Genomic DNA, 19,987 nt, shown 5'->3' on the forward strand with positions numbered 1-19,987 from the left:
TAAAGAACCTACTGTTGCATACTTTTGTCCACTAACCTAGAACAGAAAAAAATCCCAAAAAAAACCATGCTACAAGCTGCAAGTTCAAACTCACAAATGTGCAAGTTCCCAAGTAAAAAATGTGCTGATGGGAACGCATAAATGTGCAAGTTGAAATGCAGAAATTTGGCAAGGTAAAGTTTAGAAATCCCAAGTCGAATTCTATATTAGTTAGTTATTTGAGTCAGACCAATGAAACCATGTCAGTATTGATAGCAGACACTCATTTTTGCATAATTACATTACATTACATGTTACTTGCTTTTATCCAAAGCGACTTACACTCAATACTGTGGGCAATCCCCACAGGAGCAATTTGGGATGAAGTGTCTTGCCCATGGCCACAACAACATGCTGACTGCAGTGGGGTTTGAACCTGTGACCCCCTGATCCAAACATCAACACACAACCGACTGCACCACACGCCATAATGACACCAAAAAGTCATTTTAGTGTGCCATACTTGCGGCTAGGCTTGAGCTCGCATTGTTTCCTCTCAGCGCTGATGTTCTGTATCCCTGCCTCTGCACCATCTCTCCCTCAGGTGAACAAGTACAACAACAGAGAAAAATAAGCTTAATTTCATATTCATATATAGATATTTAAAAAATCCAAGTTGTATATAGAACCAGGTTTAAAGTTTTCAGTGTGTTTATTCAGCAGCCTAAACATATTGATTGAAATACTAATGTTAGTGAGGCATGTCTGAGACAGGGCTTGAACCAACATGAATGGCTCTCTCTGATGCCAGTCAGTGTCATTGTCACACCATCCCCACAACAGGTTGATTCCCAACCAGAGATGAAAGCAGCTTAACTTCAGCTGAGATTCATTTCACAAGTTAAACATTGATACAACATTTGTACATGTTTGATTGAGCACAGTATTTGAAATGACGACATATTGATCACAATAATTGTTTTTTTGAGTGATGCAGCTGAGGTGAGGATTGAACCCACACTGATTCAACTTTGCAATGTGAAACGGAGTCACTACCACTGAACCATCCTAACCACAGGATTAACACAGAGAACACTATGCTACATTTCTTCTGACATAAGTCCTTATTGATTTGTAGCCCAACATTCAGACTGCAAAGCTCTTACAAAGAAGAAGAAGAGTTTGTGTGTGTACATGCTTCAGTTTTCACTCATTAAGAATTGTTCAAAGTTGTTCATATATTGGAATTTGGCTCAGGTACTATGCATGTTAGGGAGCCTATTACAAAAGAACTAAAAGATTAATTAAATGTGCTGCTGTAGAAGGATAAACATCAGCTACTTGCATCTTAGCAACCCAAAAGCTAGTAAAATACCCTACTATTTTTTAAAGTTTAATTTAGGGTCTATATTTAAAAAGAAACGACCGTTATGATGTGATTTTTATTGGAAAAAATGTGTGTAGAATTAATTGAAGTGGTAGGTTTTGGTTTTTCTGCACAGAACAAGACTGCCATCTGCTGTCCAAAACATAGGTATACACTACTGTGTCTCATACAGCAAACACACACATGCTTGCTGACATTTGAGACTTACAGAGTAAAAAGCACGTCATTGTAGCTTAACTCAAATCAAGACTGCAGAAGAAAGTTGTTCAAGTTGTTTTAAAAAACAAAAACTCATTACGTGTGAGGAACTCTTACCAGAGCTGAATGTGACACCCCTCTCTCGGCCCATTGGTTCAGTCCAGTGGCTTCGAACCCGGAAGCAGTAGTAAATATTTACATTGCTGTCAGCTGACTTTTTTTCACCTGACTGCAATTTACAAAAACTATACAAACTTTTTTTATATTGTAGCTTTTATGTATCACCATTTAATTAACATATAGGCTATGTTAATGACTGATCTGCTGAGTAACTCTTTCGTTTTCACTCTTAGCAGCTAGTTAGCTTATCATTTGGAACAAAGTGGTTAGCATTTAGCTGTTGGAGCTAGCTGCTAAACAAGAGACACAGCTTTGATTTGACACCTTACATTAACGTGTCTCAAAAATGGACAAGATTGCTAAAGGTGAGTGAATTTCACAGCAGAAAAATACTTATCATAGTCTGCATGTCAGCGTGGTTTCTTCAGCTTACTGCCATGAACGTTGGTGAATTGGTGATCAGGAATGGTTTCCTTTTATGGTGTACAAACATGTTGAATAATGAATATACAAAACTTTATTTGAATTAGAATATAATGATAGGAATATACCCTTCAATTACTGGTATAATGTGTTTAATCATAATTGATAAAAAAACAAAACAACTTATAAACAAGTTTAGACCTTATCATTTGCAACTGTCTTCATCATTGAAATTGTTAATTTTAGAGACAAATGTTTTTAAATGAGCCATTCACAGTTTCATTGCACAAACTGTGTGCAGAATGTCTACATGTTAAAAATGATGACACTAATGTATAGTGTTTTTTTTAATCCTGTGTGTCCTATATGCTTAAATTAAATTAATCCGAGCTGTTTTGGTGCTGCAGATGTAGGGGACATCCAGTCCCGGCTGTTGGACCACCGCCCGGTCATCAATGCAGAGATCCGCTACTTTGTGAGAGAGTTTGAGGTACTGGTTATGTCACAAAATATGTGTTATTCATAAAGCTGCAGACAAAAAAATATCATTAGACCCACCACATCAGAACGTCAAATATGAGTATGGCCTTACAGAAAAATAAATTGTCGGTGGGCAGGGGACACAATATACTGGCACTAATAAGACACATTTTGTCATTATGTTTAAACATGAATCACAGTAAGTATACAGTACATCTGTATTTACCTTAAATATGAGCAATTTAATCAAGAACTGCATTTTATTTTCCAATTAAGAGGATTACCTGGTGAATAGACAATAAATGGATGCACATTTCTTACACATGTAATGCAAAATGTTAATGTTATTATGTATGGCTAACACTTTCCTCTGTTGTTTCTTAGGAGAAACGTGGACACAGGGAGAGCAGACTGCTGGAGAACCTCAATAAAATAGTTACGGAAACAAATGAGCAGATGCTGCCTACAGATCTGGAGGGCATGCTGTCCAATGTGTTTACGCGGTGTGAGTCTCATCTCTCAGATTCACACTTCATCTTGTAAATTGTGCTAACATTGTGTCAATTGAATGCCTCAGATGACTTCTAATCATCCAATCTGTTCTATATCATATTTAACTTCATATATTTGGGTTTTGGACTGACATCACAAGACATTAAACACATCTCCTTGGACTTTGAGAAACTTGGATGGATACAATTCTAGAAAAAACAGTCAACGATTAATGTAGATAAATATGAAGACTATAATGAAAATATTTGTTAGTTTAAGCCACAGGGCAGAGACATACTCAGTTAAAATTATATTAACTTGCAAATGAATAGTTGCATGTAATGGTAATGAATTGTTTTGAATCCCTATGACACAAGAAACCTTCTTAGACAATCACAATAAACACATTTAAATATATACATGTTGTTTAGTGTTATAGTAAATGACAATGTGGAATATAAATATTAAAATGCCTTTATTCCACAGTGGATGCTGCAAATCACATGGCGGAGAGAGTCCAGCAGAGGGAGCTAGAGGCCCAGCAGGTAAAAACAACTCGAGGCAAAAGAATGATAGCAGGTGTTCACATTTACATAGCCATGAAAAATAGATTGGATTGAAGATTCCCACCGCATTTATGATATTGTGTTCTCTGTGATTGCACCTGTAGGCGACACAGAGCCCCATACACTGCCCGGCGTTATTCAGCATATACAGAGATATAAAAGAAGGGCAGTAACTCTCCTCTTCTTTTTCCCTTCCAGAGCACCCAGCTGCAGGGGAGCATGGAGCGTCTGAAGGAGGAGTGGGCAGAGTTTCTGAAGGAGCAGCAGAGATTAAAGGAGGAGGTGGACGAGGAGCACGCCAAGGCAGTCGGACAACTGAGCACCACGTACAACGAAAAGAAGAAGGACTTGACCAAGTTCTCACCTCTCTAATCAGTTCACTCTTTTATTCCATGCTGGTGTTTGTTATGGACGTCTGTTCTGCACGTGCAGAACTAAGCTATCGGCTTTGATTGATGAACCTGTTGGTTGGCATAACATTTGGAGGTTTTGCTCCTGCACAAGACTCAACATTTTCCAAATCGTAAATATGAAAGTGGGATTAACAATGTAGCATTTCACAGGCCATCAGACTTGCACATTTCTGTCTGGAGCACATGGAATTTTCACGGCACCTAAAAGGTCTGGAATATGTCATTTTTAAACAAGCAATCATTTGATTGTTCCTTGGCCGTGAAGTTTTCAACATTTCAAGATTTTTAATGGATGCCCGTCTGAAGGGTGCTGATGATACATTTGCGTAGGCCTCAAGTTAAAAGGAACCTGGAGTTTGGCACCAAGGTGAGATATTGTACTGAAAGCCAGATAATTAAATGTTAGAACAGTCTTTCTGAGCAGGTGTGTTTAAAGTGTTGTAGAAACGTTCTCAAACAAAACTGTTTCCAGAACAAATCATCCCTCACATGCTCTCCCATGTTTCAAACACTTCACCTCTGACATGAGCTTCATGTAAACCAACCGTCTATGAAGTAACTTTTATAATAAAGCTATTTTGATGATCAGAAGCAGCTGTTGTTTGTTTAGCTGGCTCAAATCCGATTTGAATTAATCACATAACACATGTTCGTATGGCTGTTGCAACTAAAAGATAATAAACCATTTTTTATTTTCTTCTGGTTGTAATTTCTTGCTGTTCATGTCAACAATACAAAGAGTGCTTAAAATACACAAAATAATTAGTAAAAAAACAAATATAAACGTTTTGTTTATCGGATGAATTGCACACAGGCATGTTTCACAGCGGAAATACACATAAGTCAACATCATTCTCAATTCCTCTATTTTTGTAACAGAGACAAGGGGATCAAAATTCTGTTTCTCACCATCCCAGAGAATACGAATATTTAAAAATAAATATATACATGTGTATATTATACATACATACAAGCCGTTACACCCACATTAATATATATATTTATATATACATACATAGACACAAATAAATATATATATATATATATATATATATACACACATTTAGAGGTAATAATAAAAACAAGACACAACAGTAAATATATTTAAGAAAATAACGGTCACGGTTGACATTTAACAAATAAGTAAAAAGACAAGAATGGCAAATAAAATGGACAGTAAACTTAAAGCAAACTCTCCATTTACAAATTCTCATACACAACATGAATAAATATAACTGTATTAAACGACTCACTGCCAACTAGTTGTCACGGTTATGCAGCAAACACAATAATGTATTAAAGTTGTAATATGAAATTCTTGACTCTGACGCTCAGAGCCTCTGAGGGTCTTCACAGCACTTTTAATGAAGTGTTTTGTTTCCTCCAGACAATGGAGGGTTGTTGGACAGGTTAATGGATGGGTGGGCACACTGGGCACATTCCTGGCATGGCTGAGAGCAGAGTTCATCTCAGGAAATGTAATAGAACAAATATTTTTAGATCCCCCCCTCCTCCTCCACATCTCTACCGCACAATTGTTTAGCCTCAGCTGTCCAAAGTCTCATCTGGAGAAGTGGGCTTGGACTCCACCTCATCCATCAGATTAAGTTAAACAGAGTTTCTTTAACAAAACAAGAATAAAACAAAACAAGCCGGCTGTGGAGTCCCTCCATCGTGTGTCACAGAGATGAAGTCAACTCAGTTCTGTATCCCCTTTCACAGAAGCTGCAGCTTTTTTCCATTTTGCAAGCAATAGAGAGAGAGAGAGAGAGAGAGAGAGAGAGAGAGAGAGAGAGAGAGAGAGAGAGAGAGAGGTCTGCGTGCGTGTGTGTGTTTGTGCATGCCTTTCCTCCGCCTCGGTGACTGCAGCTGTCCAACTTGGAGACAGCCCATCATCAGCTAACGAGGAGTGACAATACGGAAACATGGCCCACCTCTGCCAGCAGGGCACCTTTTCATCTGCCCTTGTTTATTTTTTGGGTTTCATTGGAAAGAAAGACAAACAGTCGGAGTACACGAAAGGTCACAGTTAAAGTCATATGAGTGTTATCTATTCATGAGCAGAGTCATACGCTTAAAGTACTTGTTGGGCCTGATAAATACATGGTTTATACTTTTGTAAAGTGATTTGTAAATAACGGCGCACATGAAACTGTTTTCTTCCAGGATTTTCTCCTACAATAGGAGCTCATTTCTCTGGTAGATACCAGGAATGTTTCTTGCTCGGTTGAAATCCATAAAATCTGAAATGACCTGCCTAAAGCTTCCAGGTCAGAGTAACCTTTTGCTATTTCAAATGGCAAAACAGAACCACTGCTGAAAATAGAAACATGTGCTTTGACAATTTAAATTGACCGAAAAATCTGGTATCCAGATCAACGTTTGTTGTTATCAAGGGATTGCAACAACAACAGATTTCTACATTTATAGGAACTGTGGTTCTAAGTTAAAATCCAGGAATATCCACACAAGTTATTGTTGATTTATAAGGTTGTTAATTAATAACTTATCAATGCTGTATTTAGTGGTAAAGAAAAACTGTAACATTAGGAACTATCTCAACTACGCCATGTGCAGAGAAGGGTTTGTACACCGGCTAAAATCTCCTGTTATCATCTTCCTCAGCTTTGTGCCTCAAGCCTCTGGACCCTCGTTGGTTTGTTTTTTGTCTCCAGTGAGCATCAGAGAGCAGTGTGCTCTTCCTGTTTTGAAGAGAGAGCGGTGCTCCCGGGCCATGGAGCTGCCGTTCCCTATGCCAACACAAATGGTAAAGGAAACAGCAGCACCCAGCTGGAGCTCCACCAGGCAGCGAATGGAGATAAGGGGTGTGTTGGTTAATGCAATCTGAAGCTCCATATCCACTGGAAAAGAATGAAGTGAATCACAGTAGATCACAGAAGAAAACTGTCTAATCAGCCCACACTAGAGCTCAGCACTACATTCAAGCAGGCCTTCTGACTTCTGCTTGTAACAGTGACCAAAATGCATCATGGCAATACAACTATATTTGACACTATTTGCATCCGTATATTAAAAATATAAATATTTGAGCTATGTTTTACACATTATGTCAACCCAACCAAAAATATGTAGTTTTTGGATAAGAATACACTCAATACACTGTACAGGTCATTCATGTAGATACAGATACAACAAATCACCCCATTTTAAAATCATAAATGAATTATGTGCAAACTCAATATGAACCCTTTAATTTAAGACAGGAAGTACTGCATATTATAAGCCTAAAGCTTCATAAAGACACTTCATTGCAGTAAAATATGCTGGGTTCACATGTTCACTTATTGTATAGATCATGACAAAGACCATTCGATGTATCACATTTTCAAACCTGTGAAAAAAGGCACAATGTACACTTTTATGAGCACTAGACAGGTTAAACACAGCTAAATATACGGCTTGATATTTAAATAATAATAATAATAATAGATGTAATTTGTTAGCGCTTTTACAGATGCTCAAAGACGCTTTACAGATATAGTGAAGGGAAAAGAAAAGGAAGGAACAACAAATAAATATATAGTTAAAGTTAAAGTCAAATAATACAAAAACAATCACACATTAAAAGCCAGATTGAAGAGGTGAGTTTTTGTGAGTTTTTTTAAGGTGGTGAGGTCAGTGCAGCCTAAATAGCCTATATGTCCACTTTACGGCTGTACTGTTTGAAAATTGTGAAATATCATTATTATCTCCTTGAATAAATACAATTCACATGACCTAAGAGGTTTGAATTGAATTGATTGAAAAGTTTATTAACAGCTTGTATATTGGGTACAGTACAGTACAGCTCAAAACATACAATTGTTAAGGGGATGCAGACCAGAGAAAGACTTTCGTCTTGTTTACATCAGGGTCCCCCATTTCCAATTCATCATATCTTCCAATTCATCATATAGAGGACTGCTACACTTTCTACAAAGTTGACAGCTAACTTGGCGTTAATAAAAGTGTTCTTTTTGGGGAGATCGCCTTTTCATTTCAGTCGAGTGGTGAGAAAAAGCAGGTCCAACAGAAACACAATTTCAATGTTTTGTGTTGGAACAATAGAAGCGAGTGGGTCTCCTTCACCCCCCGCTTTCCTGACAGCTTATGGGAATGTTCAGCCTCTGCATGCTCACTCTTTTTCTTTTGTGCTACATGATGTGCCCCTGTTACTCAATTACTAAGGGGTCCAAAATTAAAATGCCAATGAACAAAATATCTGCGTTTCCAAGTTAATAACCCGGCATAGAACCACACCAGGGAATCATGATGGGTCCTGGGCGGATGGTAGTGCAGGTGGCAATATGAATTCTTTGGCAATAGTAAACGTTCACCCAGTGGATCGCTCAGGATCATTCAATAAGGGAGGGAAAGCTCTCAAAGCTGCAGTAAAACTAATTAAGAAATTGATATCTCTCTGAGGGAAAGTTGCAAGGCACGCTGGATAATATCAGACTCTGACAGCTTAGAAAATGAGCGCTGGGTACCGCGGTGAATTTAGTTTTAGATTGGATATTCGACGGACATTCGCGGACCCGGCCGCCAGCAGCGTCAGTTTAACGGGGAGATCTTCTCCGCGAAACGAGGCTTTCACTTAGGGACCATCAACAAATGACTTGTACAAATAGACAAGAAAAATGTTCTTTTTAATAAATCGACAGCTTCTTGATCGTGTGAATGTGAAGCAAATTCACTCTAGAGCATACATTTATTGAACACACCTCTTTTTATTGCATTTTAATACTTTAAATACGTTTTATTAATATTTTTGATGGAAACATTTGCTTATTGTTTCAATACCTTCCAGGTCATGTGACCGATTCACTCAAAATCAATGTTGGGTCAAAGAACTACACTGGCTGCATAGGACACACCTCTTTTTATTGCATTGTAATACTTTAAATATTTTATATTAATATTTTGATGGACAAATTAGCTTATTTCTTCAATACCTTCCAGGTCATGTGACCTAATCACTCAAAATCAATGTTGGGTCAAATAACTACACTTGCTGCATAGGACACACCTCTTTTTATTGCATTTAATAGCTTATTGCTTCAATACCTTCCAGGTCATGTGACCGATTTGCAAAACTGGACCCATGCAGGACTCTGCCCCAGAGGCTTTTAAGTTGAAGCTTAACCCTTGTGAATCCCTTTTTAAAAACGTTACTCTGAAAACACACTAACGACAAAAATGTCCGCATCTAAAAATACTGTAATAAAGATATTATAGGCTATGTTAATATTTGTGTTCCACTTTCAATTACTTACATCTTTTAACCCAATTCAGTGCTGATCATAATTATCAAATGTTCATTCATTTTTATTTTTGTCGCTAGGGATTTGAAAGTCACTATTTTGATTAGACATACATTAAGAACATGTTTCCAAAAAACTCACATCTTTACCAAATGTCGTGCCATATTCTTAACACAATCAGAATGCTCGCAAAATTAAACAGTGGCATGGATAATACATTTCCTTAGGGAGGCATAAGGGTTAATGTGCTTATTTAATTAAATACTACAACCATCACAGTAGGATGTTAACAGAATTTACTGTAATTGACCCAAGGATGGCAGATTGCTTAAAGTTGCATTGTAGTCTTACGATAAGATACAGTAATTAAATGAGATTTTTTACTTTTGTAATGTTTGTATTTAGGAAAATATGTCAGTGAAAGAGGGAGAGATGGACAGCACAGTATCAAGAAACAGTCTTACAGCGCACCTACGGGTGAGGAAGACGAGGACACAAGTCAGGATGACAGGGAAATAAGTAACGCACAGCCACAGTCTGAGATAGACACAGAAGAGTCAGACCAACAAAGTACAGAGACAGCCACCAAAATGACAACAAAAATGAACGGAAAGGGACAAACAGGCAAGGACAAGAAAGGGCCAGAAAAGGATAAAAAAAGAAAAGAAACAAACGAAAAACAGGGACAGAGCCTGTGGGGAAAGATGAAGATAAGAGCAATGAAGGAAAACAGTCTTACAGCGCACCTACATGTGAGGAAGACAAGGACACAAGTCAGGATGACAGGGAAATAAGTAACGCACAGCCACAGTCTGAGATAGACACAGAAGAGTCAGACCAACAAAATACAGAGACAGCCACCAAAATGACAACAAAAATGAACAGAAAGTGCAAAGCAGGGCCAAAAAAGTTCAAAATTGCCATGACAAGAAAACAATCGAACAAAATTAAACCTAAACATGGTAAAAAAAAACTCCGTCCCCCCTGGACTGATAACTTTTATCAGGAATTTTTGAAACATAATCCATGCTGCACACTTGCTTTCAAATACCAGCATGTTAAGACAAATGATAGCCGTAAAAAGAATTTGCCATTTTTCTGTGCCTCTGCAAAATGCACATTTAATGGATGCAACGCTGTCTACAGTTTCTCAAAAAAGAACAGGCCAAAATCAACGGATACAAACATAATTTTTAAAGTCATGCGCATTTGTGAAGTTATACACCATAAAAATCAAAGGCGATTTAGACCAGCAAAATACACAAGAAGAGGAACCATTTCCAAAGCCTTAACCAGTGGTGTCAGCAATTATTATTACACTATGTTAAGACAGACACCAGTAGAGGAAATAATGGCTGGTAACATAAGCAGAAGCCTCACCAAAGACGTGTTAAAGAAAATATCCTCTGAAGTGAAGAAAAGTGGCTCCACGATGACATGATGCTTGAACTCATGTTGAGTCAAAAAATAATCAAAGAGAGCAGCAGTCATGTGCCAGTGTAATTCTTTGACCCAACATTGATTTTGAGTGAATCGGTCACATGACCTGGAAGGTATTGAAGAAATAAGCTAATTTTTCCATCAAGATTGTTACGGTGTGTGCAGGAAGCAGGACCCAAATGCAGATTAAAGTGTCAAAAATATCTCCTTTATTTCAAAACTAAGGCCAACAGGGTGGGTGGAGGGGGTCTGGAGGACGGGCTTGGGCTGACAGCGGAGGACCCGGAAGGGGTCTCGGGCGGACGGCCCGGGGGCAAGGCAGAGATCTAGGATGGGGTCTCGGGCGGACGGCCCAGGGGCAAGGCAGAGTTCAAAAAGGGGAACTCGGGCGGACGGCCCGGGGGCAAGGCAGAGTTCAAGGAAGGGGTCTCGGGCGGACGGCCCGGGGGCAAGGCAGAGTTCAATGAAGGGGTCTCGGGCGGACGGCCCGGGGGCAAGGCAGAGTTCAGAAAGGGGCGAAGGCCGAACAGCTCCGGAGGCCGGGCAGGACCCGGTGTCGGCCGAACAGGAACCGGAGCCGGTGGGACAGGCTTCAGCAGGATCCCCCACGGAAGAGGACCAGGAGTTGGCAGCACCCCCGGCGAGACAGATGATGGCGGGGCCTCCAACGGAACTGGACAAGGGGTTGGCAGTACCCCCGGCAGGACAGGTGATGGCAGGGCCTCCAACTGGACTGGACATAGAGCTGGCAGGATCCCCAGCGGAACCTCCAAAGGCACGGGACATAGAGTTGGCAGGACCCCCGATAGAAGAGTAGTCGGCGGGACCAAACATTTGGACTACCTATGTTGCAAATGTATTATCTTTTCAATTTACACACGGCATCTATTGCACGTCTGTCCGTCCTGGGAGAGGGATCCCTCCTCTGTTGCTCTCCCTGAGGTTTCTCCCATTTTTCCCTTTAAACTGTGGGTTTTCTCCAGAAGTTTTTCCTTGTACGATGTGAGGGTCTAAGGACAGAGGGTGTCGTATTGTCATACTGATATTCTGTACACATTGTGAAGACCACTGAGACAAATGTAACATTTGTGATATTGGGCTATATAAATAAACATTGATTGATTGATTGACCTCCAACGGAACAGGACAAGGGGTTGGCAGGACCCCCGGCAGGAGAGTAGTCGGCGGGGCCTCCAACGGCACAGGACTTAGGGTTGGCAGGACCCCCGGCAGAAGAGTAGACGGCGGGGCCTCCAACGGCACAGGACATAGGGTTGGCAGGACCCCCGGCAGAAGAGTAGTCGGCGGGACCCCCAACGGGACAGGACATAGGGTTGGCAGGACCCCCGGCAGGAGAGTAGTCGGCGGGGCCTCCAACGGGACAAGACACAGGGTTGGCAGGACCCCCCGGCAGGAGAGTAGTCGGCGGGGCCTCCAACGGCACAGGACTTAGGGTTGGCAGGACCCCCGGCAGAAGAGTAGTCGGCGGGGCCTCCAACGGCACAGGACATAGGGTTGGCAGCACCCCCGGCAGGAGAGTAGTCGGCGGGACCCCCAATGGGACAGGACAAAGGGTTGGCAGGACCCCCAGCGGAACCTCCAACGGTACAGGACATAGGGTTGGCAGGACCCCCGGCAGAAGAGCAGTCTGCGGGACCTCCAACGGCACAGGACATGGGGTTGGCAGGACCCCCGGCAGAAGAGTAGTCGGCGGGACCCCCAACGGGACATAGGGTTGGCAGGACCCCCGGCAGGAGAGTAGTCTGCGGGACCCCCAACGGGACAGGACATAGGGTTGGCAGGACCCCCGGCAGGAGAGTAGTCGGCGGGACCCCCAACGGGACAGGACATAGGGTTGGCATGAGAGTAGTCGGCGGGACCCCCAACGGGACAGGACAAAGGGTTAGCAGGACCCCCGGCTGAAGAGCAGTCTGCGGGACCTCCAACGGCACAGGACATGGGGTTGGCAGGTCCCCCGGCAGAAGAGCAGTCTGCGGGACCTCCAACGGCTCAGGACATGGGGTTTGTGATGAAAACTTCTGTGTTGCAATATCGCGGTGAAATGAGGGAGTCTGGATCGTCTTTAGCCACAGCACTGAGAGTTTATTTAAGAGTACATTTAATACAGCCGGGGAGATTACTTAGTTTCACACATCCCTGTGCAGCCACCAAGCCATCTCTGCCACAAAGAAGACACAGCACGCACCAACATAAGAGGCGGAACTACAGAAGCCCGTATTTTACCTAATCAATAGCAGATATGAGACAATAATCTGTTTGTCTCGCAAAATGCATGGAGACAGGAAACCTTCCCCCACAGGAAAGAGGGAGAAGCTTTTGACCTGTGACCTCAACTTACAGAGAGGATCTTTGACTTTAATACAAAGCATGTTTGCAATATCACAGATTCTAAGAAAAGATAAGAAACTCTATACAATCAAGATCAGATTAAAATATTCTCTTACAGGGTTGGCAGGACCCCCGGCAGAAGAGTAGTCTGCGCGACCTCCAACGGCACATGAGTAGGGACTTGAGTGGGAACTCGAGAGGAAACTTGAGAGTTGACTTGAGAGGTGACTTGAGAGGAATCTCGAGAGGGAACTTGAACAGAGACTCGAGAGGTGACCCGATAGGGAACTCGAGAGGGGACTAGAGAGGGAACTCGAGAGGTGACTTGAGAGGAATTTCTAGAGGGAACTCGAGAGGAGACTGGAGAGGAGACTCGAGAGGGGACTGGAGAGGAGACTCGAGAGGGGACTGGAGAGGGAACTTGAGAGGGGACTCGGGTAGGAACTTGAGAGGGGACTCGGGTAGGAACTTGAGAGGGGACTTGAGAGGGAACTTGTGTCGGTCAGTATGCCGACAGGACACGGGGAGCTGGTGTTGGCTGGAGAGCCAACAGGAGACGAGGTGCTGGAGTCGGCCGGTACGCCGACAGGACACGGGGAGCTGGCGTCGGCTGGAGAGCCAGCGGGAGACGAGGTGCTGGAGTCGGCCGGTATGCCGACAGGACACGGGGAGCTGGCGTCGGCCGATGAGTCAACAGGTGACGAGGAGCCGGAGTCGGGACCATGACTGCTGGGGCCGGTACTTGAGCCGGAACCATGGCTGTAAGATCCAGTTCTGGAGCCGGAAACATGGCTGTAAGGTCCGGAGCTGAAGCCTGGATCATGGCTGTGTGGGCCGGCTTTGGAGCCGGAATTGAAGCCGGAACCATGGCTGCCGAGGCCGGAACTGGGGCCGGAACCATAGCTGCTGGGGCCAGAACTGGGGCTGGAACCATGGCTGCTGGGGCCAGAACTGGGGCCGGAACCATAGCTGCTGGGGACAGAACTGGGGCTGGAACCATGGCTGCTGGGGCCAGAACTGGGGCTGGAACCATGGCTACTGGGGCCAGAACAGGGGGCCGGAACCATGGCTGCTGGGGCCAGCACTGGGGCCGGAACCATGGCTGCTGGGGCCAGAAGAGGGGCCGGAACCATGGCTGCTGGGGCCAGAACTGGGGCCGGAACCATGGCTGCTGGGGCCAGCACTGGGGCCGGAACCATGGCTGCTGGGGCCAGAAGAGGGGCCGGAACCATGGCTGCTGGGGCCAGAACAGGGGCCGGAACCATGGCTGCTGGGGCCAGAACTGGGGCCGGAACCATGGCTGCTGGAGCCAGAACTGGGGCTGGAACCATGGCAGCTGGGGCCAGAACTGGGGCTGGAACCATGGCACTTTGGGCTCGAGCTGCTAACCTGGCCTTGCGACTCCTTCTTTTAGGAGCCGTTTGGAGGCTCCGTGGACCTCCAAAAGCCAGACGAGTACCAGCGAATGGCTCCTGGACTGTAGCAAACACTGGGTGAGAAGCAGGGGCTGACGCCAGACGGACCACACAGATACGTGTGGTATCAAAAAGGGAATTGGGAGACCTGGGTCTATCAGGATCGGGAAAACAAACCGTGAGGTAATCCAAAAGCCAGGCAGGTAAGAATTTAACCAAATCTTGATTCTTCATTGTAAGGTTGAATGCTTCTGCCAGAGCAGCATCTCGCTGTTGAACCCTGACCGCTCCTATCCATCGATGAGCGCAGTCAGACAAAGAAAAGGTATAATCCAATAGTTCCTGCTCAAACGGATCTGCTGGGCCCATATCTCAGGTCGGTTCGTAATGTTACGGTGTGTGCAGGAAGCAGGACCCAAATGCAGATTAAAGTGTCAAAAATATCTCCTTTATTTCAAGGCTATACTATAAACAAAGACAGAACAGAACACTCACCGAAGACCAGGTCATAACACAAGACGAACCGACAAAGACAGACAGAAAAACCAGAACTTAAATACACACAAGACTAATCATGCAAACAAGACACAGGTGAGGAGGGAGGAGAAAACACAGGGACACCAGGTGAAAACAATCGGGTAATCAGGGAGAGAAAACAGACAGAAGGCAACAGGCAAAACAGGAGGTGAACACTTTTCAAAACAAAACAGGAAACCAAAGACAGAAAAAGACAAGACAAAACACAACATAGACAGATCTTGACAAAGATATTAATATAAAAATATTTAGAGTATTACAATGCAATACAAAGAGGTGTGTCCTATGCAGCAAGTTTTAGTTATTTTATCCAGCACTGATTTTGAGTCATTAGGTCACATGATCTAGAAGTTATTGAAGAAATATGCAAATGTTTCCATACAAATATTAATAAAACGTATTTAAAGTATTAAAATGCAATAAAAAGAGGTGTGTTCAACAAATGCATGCTCTGGCGTGGATTTGCTTCACATTCACTCGATCGGGAAGCTGTCGATTTTTTAAAAAGAAAAATGTTCTTGTGTATTTGAAAAGTCATTTGTTGATGGTCCCTAAGTGAAAGCCTCGTTTCGCGGAGAAGATCTCCCCGTCGTAATACAGCCAGCAGCAGGGGAAACTGACGCTGCTGGCGGGTCCGCGAATGTCCGTCGAATATCCAACCTAAAACTAAATTCACCGCGGTGTGCTAGGTGGCATATAAAAGCAATCATTACAAAGAAATTAAACGTCCCACATTTAGCTAATGCCAGCATTGCTTATTAACAAGCAATGACATGCTCCCCCCGGTGAGGGCTGACACTGTAACATGGAGGCCTCCGCTTTTATTCTGTAAATGAACATAATGTAGTTTTCTGACCAGATTTATTGTTCTAATTATCTCTCTTTCAAAGAAACACACTTCATTGTCGTCTTTTATAGCGTCCAAGGTCTAATTAGCAGAACTGTGAGTGATGTTTTGCGTCTGTTCAGTTTCATCAGACAGCCTAGCTAATACAACGGCTCCGTGTTCCTGCCGGGTCCAAGAAACACAGATAAGAGTCCAGCAAAAACAAACACCTTCCTCAGTCAACCTCAGGACAAACAATAGCCAGATAGGACGCGGAGTACTGCCTGTCATCGGCCAGTGGTCACCAGCGGCAACAGAGCTTGTTGTCGTCTAGATTCCTGAACCGTGGAGGAATGTCTGGCTTCACTGCCAACCGCATACCTTCTCAATGTCTTTGATTTTCCCTGTTTTCTGTACCAGGCAGGTATTTTTCCAATGTTATCTCTCTTTGGCTGGTGCCATTTCAATAATGCTAGCTCCTGTGCTAACTCTTGAACAGAGTTTCTTACAGCAGCCTTTGCCTCAACTACATTGTTCAGCTAATGGCTAACTTGATAGCAAACCTACTTTTAGCTAGCAGATTAAAACAATGTTAGCATTCGTTTGGAGTGGTCCAATATTAAACCAATTTAAGCTCTGGTTTTGGTTTCCACCGATTCCTGCGTTAAATATGCTGTTTTCCCGCTCAAAACAGCTACCTAGTGGCTGGAAATGCTACAATGAGGTTAGTAAACCAAAACAGTACATTTATTGGCCACGCCGTAAAAATTGAAATAAATAATCTGCTCACTAGATATCGAGTTGGAACAAGCTCAGGAGATTTAGCTCCAGTACATTTGTACTTGACTTCATTACTGAACTTCCTGCCAACTCAATGCACTCTAGATTTACATCTTCCTCCCTTGAAAATGTTCCTGTTGTGAAATGAGCGGTATGATTAACTGTCTATGAAAAAAAGACTTTGCTTTGAGCTCTTTGATTAGGTATTTAGAACTCATTGTCTGGGTATTGATTTATTAAAATAAGTCATGGAACAGAGTGGAAAGGTAAGCAATATAAAGGATGATTCAAGGCCTTGGTGATTGAGGAAACAGATATGTTGCAGTATTGAATGTATTTAAATTAAAAACGTAAACGTTTGTTCCCTTCAGCCTATGGAAAGAAATGAAAGTCAAGAAATTATCTTTCCAATACAAATGTTCAATGCAAAATGTGTCACTGTATTCCATGCCTCTTTTGAGCCTCACATTTCAACATAGCCTACTTAAGATCTAATGACATCATGTCTTTCAAAATGATTGTTACTATAGACAAAGTAAATGTGAATTGGCTGTAAATGTAATTGTCCTTTTCTTCCAGTATAAACAGAAGCTTTTTGGATTCCTTCCAGCTCATGATAAATGATCTCAAGAACAAGATTATCCCTGGACGTTTTTTGGTATGAAAACCAAAGTGCAATGGGAGAAAAAGACAAGCTCCCCAAGTAGAGCACATTTCACAAAGCTAAGCAAGCAGAACGCTCTTTAAAAAAATACTTTTGTCCAAATCTCAGTTGGACCCATGACAGTGGAATTTCTCCCCTGTTGTTCTCAGAACAGGCCCTCTGCGCTCACTGAATGATCTCACAATGAGATCTCCAAGGAGCATCTAATATCCCACCTACCTCAGCCCCTGAAACCCAATAAATCAATCAGTTGTGCTTTACAAGCCTGTGCGCATGTTACCCGTTCAGGAAATAGAGGATCCCTGCTGTGAATCGCTGCTAAAAACCCATCCTGACTGACAGAACAATGAGGCAGGCGGGAGATGAAGGAACAAGGCGCACACTCGTTTGTGCTTCTCTGGATGTGATTTTGTGTCTGCGTGTGTAGCAGCTCCAGTCCACGAACCCCCTTTGAATAAGAGTCAGTCTCTGATCCTGACTTTCTCCAGGGAGGCCGGGGCTCTTGGCAGAGGAATGCATGGGAGTGGGCTCCATCAACAAAAGGCAACTCTCTTTCAGGGCCCCGGGACGGCCCTGGGCTTTACTTTTCATCGTTTCCCTCCCCTGTCTCTCCAAACCCAAGTGGGCTGCTGCTTTTGCTACTGCTGCTGCTTCGTTTCAAACGTAATGGCTTTACCTTGAGGCCGAGGCAGAACACATAGTCCAGAGCCAAAACGATGACCTGCTGCATGCCCATGTTAAGCACTGGGTGTCATGACATCTTGTTAGAGCACAGTGTGTTTTTGTCTGTCCTTCAGCAGATAATGCTGATATTTAAAGGAAAACTTCACCCACAATAGGACCATTTGTTGTTAAACACAGGACCTTTTTTCGTATAATTCATCAATACTTTTCTCGGGGGACAGCTGAAAAATAATTCAAAGTAAAATGCGGTGCGCAACTTATAGATCGAAGGCCGCACTTCACCACTGCTGCTCTGAGGTTAGCTGTTTCCCCGCTTCCAGTCTCCATTATAAAATAAGACAAAGCATTTCTGGCTTTAGTTCCAAATTGAACACAAAGACTTTAGAATTGCTTATAAAGTTGGAGAAAGACACCGTTTTACACCAGCTATCCACTTTTTTGTGTCACTCTCAAGTCTTTGCATCTCTCATACATTCAAACTTGAACTCATTGCTCTGCAGTGTTGTTGAGGTCTAGCAGATGTTTGCCTGAAGGAAAACTAAGCTTTTTCACAGCTATGGTATGGGGAGAAGAGTAAGGAAGGCCGGGGGATTAACACAAAAGGAGAAGAGAAGAAAAACACATCTGAAGAGGGAATGGAAGCAATGACAACAGAAAGATAAACTGAAAACGGGGAGGGAGACACAGAGGAACAACAGGGGAGAAGGAAGTCAAAGATGAGATGGGAGGGGAAGACAGAGTAGGGAACACTGCTCCCTGGACTGCATATCAAAGCAGGCGGTGAGCAGCAGCTCCAGACCGGTCCTCCCAGCACCTGCTGCTGCCCCACAGCCAAGTCAAACACATTATTCCAGCAGACTCACTGCTTAATGGCTTCTGTGGAGAGACCTTCCCCGGGTCCATGACTGCCTCTGCAGACACTCAGGGGTGAAGGCTGCTCTGACACACAGCCACACTCAAAGGCTTCCTAATACTGTCCCTGCCTACACAGGATGACACATCCAGGGGAGCACACACACAGGCACAACTTTCCTACGTGCGATCCATCCCATCATCTTTATTGCACATCTGTCTGAGGGTGGATACATTCACACACCTGTCATAAGCATAAGGTCGCTTGAAGTACAAGTACCCAAGGACTGATTAAGCATGCATGTAATAAAATACATTTACAATCAAACATAAACACCTGGTTCACGCATTGTGCCCCTCTTTGCCCACTCTAACGCTGTTGAGGGGACCTGGGTTGTGGTTGGACCTGAGTCAATATGGAGCAGAGGACAAATCATTCTTAGAAAAACAGTAAACATCTGTTTTGTGACTTGGCCACCTCTCACTGGCAAAGTCAGCCTCACCTCAACAAGGCTGGGCCCCTTTTACATTTTCCATGAAAGCAAGTGGGAGTACCAGTAAGTGGGTGACAGCATTTCTTCTTTTTTTTTTAAACGGGGGGAAATAAAAACAAACCTTGTTGCAATGAAGGCAGGTACTGGGGCACACTTAACGTGTCTTGCAGCATGTCCAAAAAGAATAAAACCATCCACAGTCATTATATACGGCTTTTACTCAGAATAAGTGAAGCCTCATTAGTTATCGATGACATTTACGGCTCACTTCACATGAAATACTGTCTGCTGAAATATCACTTTAGCTTCAAGCCTTCGTGGCAGCCGCTTGATTTGTGGGTTGTGAAGGATATTTAGATGCACCACACATGTGAGAGCAACCTAGCATGTATGTCATCCTCTATTGATCTCCGTGTGGAAACTCGGTTTTCTATTTCAGAGGCTGGGCCCGGCTACAAAGCGTCACCCATGGGGCTGGTAGCATTTCATGTCTTGCTGAAGGACACTTCAGAAGAGTGGATGCTTTCCAATGCGTGGGCTTCAAGGAGATCTCTTTTATTATTTTTAACACGAAATTGATATGTCTAGCATGTAGCACAATAATGCTAAGGGAATATTGCAACC

At 43.2% G+C, this 19,987-nt stretch overlaps 1 protein-coding gene across 2 annotated transcripts; it reads left to right on the forward strand.

Annotated features, from left to right (window-relative positions):
- The first annotated feature begins 1,746 nt into the window (after positions 1–1,746).
- On the forward strand, positions 1,747–4,649 carry bloc1s5 (biogenesis of lysosomal organelles complex-1, subunit 5, muted). Of its 2 annotated transcripts, none has more exons than XM_034212037.1 (5): positions 1,747–2,049; positions 2,506–2,597; positions 2,972–3,092; positions 3,566–3,624; positions 3,844–4,649. In XM_034212037.1, exons 1-5 carry the CDS (start codon positions 2,031–2,033, stop codon positions 4,015–4,017), a joined length of 465 nt encoding a protein of 154 aa, XP_034067928.1. In that variant the 5' UTR covers positions 1,747–2,030; the 3' UTR covers positions 4,018–4,649. The 2 variants fall into 2 exon arrangements, with proteins under 2 accessions (XP_034067928.1, XP_034067929.1); XM_034212038.1 differs by having other exon boundaries at positions 2,515–2,597.
- Positions 4,650–19,987: the final 15,338 nt, after the last annotated feature.

The sequence above is a fragment of the Gymnodraco acuticeps genome, unplaced genomic scaffold (assembly GCF_902827175.1).
Source record: "Gymnodraco acuticeps unplaced genomic scaffold, fGymAcu1.1, whole genome shotgun sequence".
Classification (NCBI taxonomy): Eukaryota; Metazoa; Chordata; class Actinopteri; order Perciformes; family Bathydraconidae; genus Gymnodraco; species Gymnodraco acuticeps.